Source organism: Sinocyclocheilus rhinocerous, unplaced genomic scaffold (genome assembly GCF_001515625.1).
Source record: "Sinocyclocheilus rhinocerous isolate Xijiao unplaced genomic scaffold, SAMN03320098_v1.1 scaffold1231, whole genome shotgun sequence".
In the NCBI taxonomy this organism is placed as follows: domain Eukaryota; kingdom Metazoa; phylum Chordata; class Actinopteri; order Cypriniformes; family Cyprinidae; genus Sinocyclocheilus; species Sinocyclocheilus rhinocerous.
Window position 1 is genome coordinate 119620 of NW_015654047.1, and position 6114 is coordinate 125733.

The 6114-nt window shown below is 35.7% G+C and overlaps 1 protein-coding gene across 1 annotated transcript in view; it reads left to right on the forward strand.

The window, feature by feature from the left end:
• LOC107716540 (DNA polymerase epsilon catalytic subunit A-like) overlaps nt 1-5626 on the forward strand; it is a gene marked incomplete at its 3' end in the record, with an annotated part of 26320 nt that extends 20694 nt beyond the window's left edge. The window contains exons 33-38 of the mRNA XM_016523015.1: nt 2507-2650; nt 2821-2961; nt 3186-3339; nt 3486-3592; nt 5137-5313; nt 5403-5626. Coding sequence (XP_016378501.1) covers nt 2507-2650; nt 2821-2961; nt 3186-3339; nt 3486-3592; nt 5137-5313; nt 5403-5626 — 947 coding nt within the window. The remainder of the gene's footprint in view (nt 1-2506; nt 2651-2820; nt 2962-3185; nt 3340-3485; nt 3593-5136; nt 5314-5402) is intronic.
• Nucleotides 5627-6114: the final 488 nt, after the last annotated feature.

Here is a 6114-nt window from a genome sequence, read left to right on the forward strand (position 1 = left end):
AACCATGGTGTTGTGGCAGAAATAGTCAAATGTTATTACATTATTCATTTCAGGGATTGTACAGCCTTTTGAGAGAGAAATTCAAGCAATTTTCTAAGACTGTTTCCAGCACTTGAAAACTCCAAAATGATCAAATTTGAATGTTATTTTCAATGGGATGACCAAAATATACTGTGGTGAACAAACACAAAAAAAAAATACATCAATCACTATTATAACCTGTAGATGGCAGCAGAGGAGCGATTTTTGGCTTAGTCATTCATTTATACTTTTTCCTCAATATTTTAAAATTCTAAAATAATTATGAAATCACTAGGCTATTATAAAATATCAAATCATCAAGAAATCATATTTTGTCAGAGGTTTGCTCTTTTTTGTGTATGGAGTAAGAAAAGTCACAAAGTGCTTTGAAAAACAAACTTTTCTTCAATTTGCGACTAAATCACACATAATCACTGAAGTTGTTGGTCAGTTCCATATAAGACTATAGAAGGACAATGGTACATTTAATAAGAGTACAATATATACCTTTTCTACATAAAAATTTGATTTTGCCCATGTTACTGTTGTTAATAAAATAAATTTTGTAAGCTTCCCAACTCAAGCCTAGTGCTTTACTGTCAAATGTGTATAAACATGAAATAAACAAAAAATGAACATGTAATATTAATAGTAACAGCACTTGTTAATGCAAAACAATAGTAATTTTATCATATTATATATATGTATTTGTCATATCCCTCTGAAATTAAAAGAATACTTCACATTGCAATTTCTATGAGTTAAGTCTATTTATTATCAAAGCATTTGTCGGTAATACCGTTAAAATGGGGAAATATGTGAATGATTGCATTGCAGGCTGATTTAAGGTGTGCCCCTACATTTTCTGCTTGTGCTCCTAAGATTTTTCAGTCAGGGGCTACAGTGCTCCTAGTAAAAATAGTTAGTCTGGAGCCCTGCACTGGTGTCGCTTAGCTTTGTAACGTGAGCCCACACTTTCGAACGTTTCACTTTTGCCGCAATGATTGATTGCACGCAAACACACACCGTGGATATCACACGCACATCACGCAAAGTCAGCCACATCATTCAGTGAAGGAAAATGACAAGCAGCCGCTTCTAATTCGCCTTTAACATTAAAATATACGGAGACAACGCAAGTATCGATAACAGTATCGTTTGTCCTGAAGCTTATCGGTAGTCCGGTATTGACGCAATTACGTACCGGTCCAAAAAAATACCGGTTTTCGGTACCCATCCTTAGCTATTGCTAATTATAAATTATAAAAACATGATATAATTTAGCCATAATATTTCTCGCCATGAAAATAGACACAGAAGCTGGAATGGCGTTAAACACAAACAAACAAATGCTATTGCTAATTGATTTGTTTGTTCCTATTTTATTACTGACTATTTACTTGTCTTTAACACTGTAATATTTGAAATTTATATTAGTCTAGCTGTTTTTGCTGTGGTATTTTTGTTAAAAGCATAGGCAAAAGTTCCTCTTGTAGGCCTAAGTGTTCTGTAGGCTGCTGGTTTTTGCTCATTATTCAGCTGCAACAGAATTCTTTCATCTAAATGTTGGACTTTATTTTTTTTTTTATATTGGATTTTTTTATCTTATTGGAATCAAAACTAGGAATCAATAAGAATCAGAATTGATCAAATTCAAACGATACCCAACCCTATTTAGATCTAACATACAGTACAATACAGTACAGTACCGTTCAATTGTTTTTTTGTTTTTTTTAAAGAAGTCTCTTGTGTTCACCAAAGCGGCATTATTTGTATTTGCATATATCAAAAATATTATAAAAACAGTAATGCTGTGAAATATTATTACAGTTTAAAAGAAAGTTTTCATTTTGAATAGATTTTAAACTGTAAAGGCGAAATTTTAGCCATTACTCCAGTCTTCAGTGTTTCATGGTCCATCAGAAATCATTCTAATATGCTGATTTGGTGCTCAAGTAACATTACTTATTATCAATGTTGAAAATAGTTTTTGCTGCTTAATATGTTTGTGGAAACCACTTCAGAATTTTTTGATGAATAGAAAGTGCAAAAGAACAGCATTTATATGAAATAGGGCTGTGCAATTAATCGCATGCGATTGTCACGCGCATCTCATCAGTAAAGAGAGGCGCATGATGAATCGCCTGCGATAATGAATGCGATATTGTGTAGCTTGTCAGTGAACTACGGCTCTGTGTAGTAAATGCTGCTCCATCTGAAAGCAGGTGATGGAGATTTACTACTAATCACGGAACCGGCTTTATTGACGAGATGCGTATAACAATCGCATGCGATTAATTGCACAGCCCTAATATGAAATAGAAATCTTTTGTCTTTACTGCCAATTTAATATTAATTTTTAAAAAATCTCACTGACCCCAGACTTTTGAATGCTAGTGAATCTGAACTATGAAACATAACAGCAGTTTTGTTCTTTTTAGTACGATCAAAAAGCATGATGTGTTTCTTTATCCACTTTCTCCAGATTGCAGAAACCAGTCACCCAGGCTTTTATAAGCTGTGGGCTGTCATTGGCAGTGACCTGCACTGCATGAAGCTCAACATCCCACGAGTGTTTTATGTCAATCAGAAAGTGCCCAAGCAAGAAGAGGGAGCTAATTGCAAAAAGGTCTGCAGTATAACATTTTTACCACCAATTCTGTAAATGATCTGTGTGACGAGCATTCTTGACTGTAAGTTAATTTAGTGCCAGCCCATTCAGCTGCTTAAAGATTTAAGCAAGTATTGAGTTTATAATTGGTTTGAGACAAACTTCATTTTGATTCATTTTAATGACAGGTGAACCGGATACTTCCACGTTCTGGTGTGGTGTATTATCTGTACCAGTATGCTGTTCCTGAGGACATGTACCAGGAACACATCAATGAGATCAATGCTGACCTCTCAGCTCCTGATATTGAGGGTGTCTATGAAACACAGGTTAAGGGCCTTTCCCAAAATATGAGATCTTGCCTTTTAATGACTGTTGTGATGTAGGAATTTGTCTTTATTTTGATAGTAAGCCTGGAATATTCTACATACAGTATTCTACAAATAGACATGTCCAGAGTGGGTTTCTGCTCTGTGGTGCATTGACCTTATTTATAGTATCAATAGAGGTCATTTCCTTATGTCTGTCTCTTGCCCTTTCATGTGACCTGTAGGTTCCTCTGCTGTTCCGGGCTCTGGTCCAGTTGGGCTGCATGTGTATGGTCAATAAACAGGTGGTCAGAGACCTGGCTGGCAGAGAGGCTGATACCTTCGACCTGGAGCACCTAGAAATGAGATCCCTGGCCCAGTTCAGCTACCTCGAGCCAGGTGACATAATCGCTTTCAGTGTGTTTTTAGTTTTGTTGATGATTGGTTAAAACATTCGTACATACACTGTAGCAATGCTTACGCATCTAGTGGCTGATGTGCTTCAAGTTGTTTGAGTTAAATATAATGTGTTTTATGTGTTACAGGCAGTGTAAGGCACATCTACCTGTACCATCACAGTCAGGGCCATAAGGCTCTCTTTGGCCTCTTCATACCATCCCAACGCAAAGCCAGCATCTTTGTTCTTGACACGGTAAGCTCTAAAATTCAGCTGGAAGCATGTGTGAACTCAAAACTCAACAACAATGAATAGGAAACAAACCAAAATAAACAAATAGATGACCCTAAGAGTGATGAAACGTCAGTGAACAGGAAAGAACTGACAAAAAGGGGGAAATTGCCAAATGCATATGCCTCAGACAGTATGTGGTAATGTGGTATGGGATTGCTCATGTTTACCTACAGTACTTTTACAACGTTAAGGTACTCTATACCTGAAACCCCCTTCTCCTTGTGGCTTATTGCTTTGATAAAATGGCAACACACAGTGTAAAACACAGTATTTTATTAAACACAGTAATCAAATGATCACATTTCTTCTGAATAATATAGTTTACTAGCTTAACTGTAGGTTATATTGAAATGTCAGCTAAGCTAAATCGTCAGCTCAATGAGTTGGTAAATGAGATTCTAGGGCGATTGTAATTGTCTAATCTAATTGTGATTTTTCTTTTAAAAAAATGTTATTTTAAAATGTGTTTTTCACAAAAAAGCACATTTTCTGTGCTTGTTTATAGTACTGCATGATTTGGCTAATTTATGATTACATATCAACATGACTATAAAATAATTAAGTTAAATAATTGAAGTAAGTTGTGTAATATTTCACTGTATAATAAAATAATAATTTTACAGTAAAGCTGTAAACTTACAAAACGAATTATTACATCTAGGGATGTAACAATTCACTCAACTCACGATTCGATTCATGATTTTGATTTCACGATTTGATTTTCTTATGTTTCATTTTTACAAAATGAGATTGAAGACATCATACAGTAAATGAAAAGGTGTCGTTTTATTAGGCTATTGCTGCACGTTTCTTTGTGAAATTGAAATATAACAAAACTAAATTTAAATTTTAAAACAAACCCCAAATCAAACAAGTAAGCTACACAAATAAAAATCTCTAAATATGAACAAACTAAGGCTTTGTCTGTGCTCTTTCCATTTAAAATTAGAGGCAACCACTGGATTTTAATCATGATTTCCTGGGTTACCGCTGTAAACATAGCAGAGCTGTGCTTATAAACACTACTTTAATATGCATGGTTCAGAGGCAAGATGAAAAGAAAATACCTCGTAAACGTTTTTAAAGATAGTCAGTTCCCCTCAGAGATACATTCATATAAACTCCTACTCCAATTGTAACGCGATTTGTTTGGTATCTCAACTGATTTGAATCGGGACATTTTTGAATCGATTTTCAACCAGCTCGCGGTTAATCGTTACATCCCTAATTATATCTGATTTAATTTCTTAATTTTCAAACTTTAAACCATAGAACTTAAAGTTTCTCTTTTGTTGACAGTTTATAAACTCTGCTCATTACAACTTGGTTAGATGGTTAGTTCTTGTTGCATTCCCAAATGTAAATAACCCAAACTAATTCTAGTTAGTGTGGAGTGACATTTACTGTGAACCGAGCTGCTCTGAAAAAATGGAAAATGAGAATGAAAAACACCCAATGCAAAATGATGATGCAGTTAACACTACCGAAATTTACACAAAATGTAGGTGCGCAGTAATCAGATGCCGAACCTTAGCTCGTTGTACGGAGCAGAGCGCACCGCACTCCTGGAGAAGACCACAGAGGAGCTGCTGCCACCTGAGAAACATCTGTTTGAAGTGCGTGCTGAAAACGATGTCAAAGCCATCTACCGCGCACTGCAACGCATTCTCCTCAACTACAAGGTATGGCCTCAACATGTTATTTAAAGCACAATACAGCTGACGGCACAGTTGAGCAGATGAATAACAGCTGTTTTTCTGAACGTGTGCAGGAGGAGCGGCGTGGTCCGACCCTGATTGCTGTTCAATCTAACTGGGAGCTGCGGCGGCTGACGGCTGGCATGACTGTACTGGAGGAGTTCCCGGTGGTCCCGGTTCATGTTATTGATGAGATAAGTTACAATGTACTGGACTGGCAGCGGCACGGAGCTCGACGCATGATAAAACACTACCTGAACCTGGACAGCTGCCTCTCACAGGCTTTTGATATGGCCAGGTACATCACACACATTTGACACTGTCATACTAGAGGTTTTGTCTTGATTTGACTATGAAGATTTATTTAATTAGAATGGAAAACTGTCTTTATTTGGGTACACAAAGAATTGTACTGAAGTCCGTTTTAAATGGGTGTCTGGATTTGTTTTTGTTGTTGATGTGACATTTTTTCTCATCTCCTTCTCCCTTAGAATAAACAGGTGATTTTTGATATATATATACAGTGGGTACGGAAAGTATTCAGACCCCCTTTCCAGTTTTAATTTTAAGTTTAGTTAAAGTTTTAATTATTTAGTTTAATAATTTTTGTCTTTTTTTATTAGTTTTTGTTTGTCATTTTAGTGCATCATTTAAAATAAATGAAAATGTGAAATGTTTCCCTGGAGCTAGCTGAATTTTTTTTTATTTTATTCCTTTTTAGTAATGATTTCAGTTAACATTTATTTTATGTAAATTAGTGTTGCACGATATACTGGTACTAAAAAC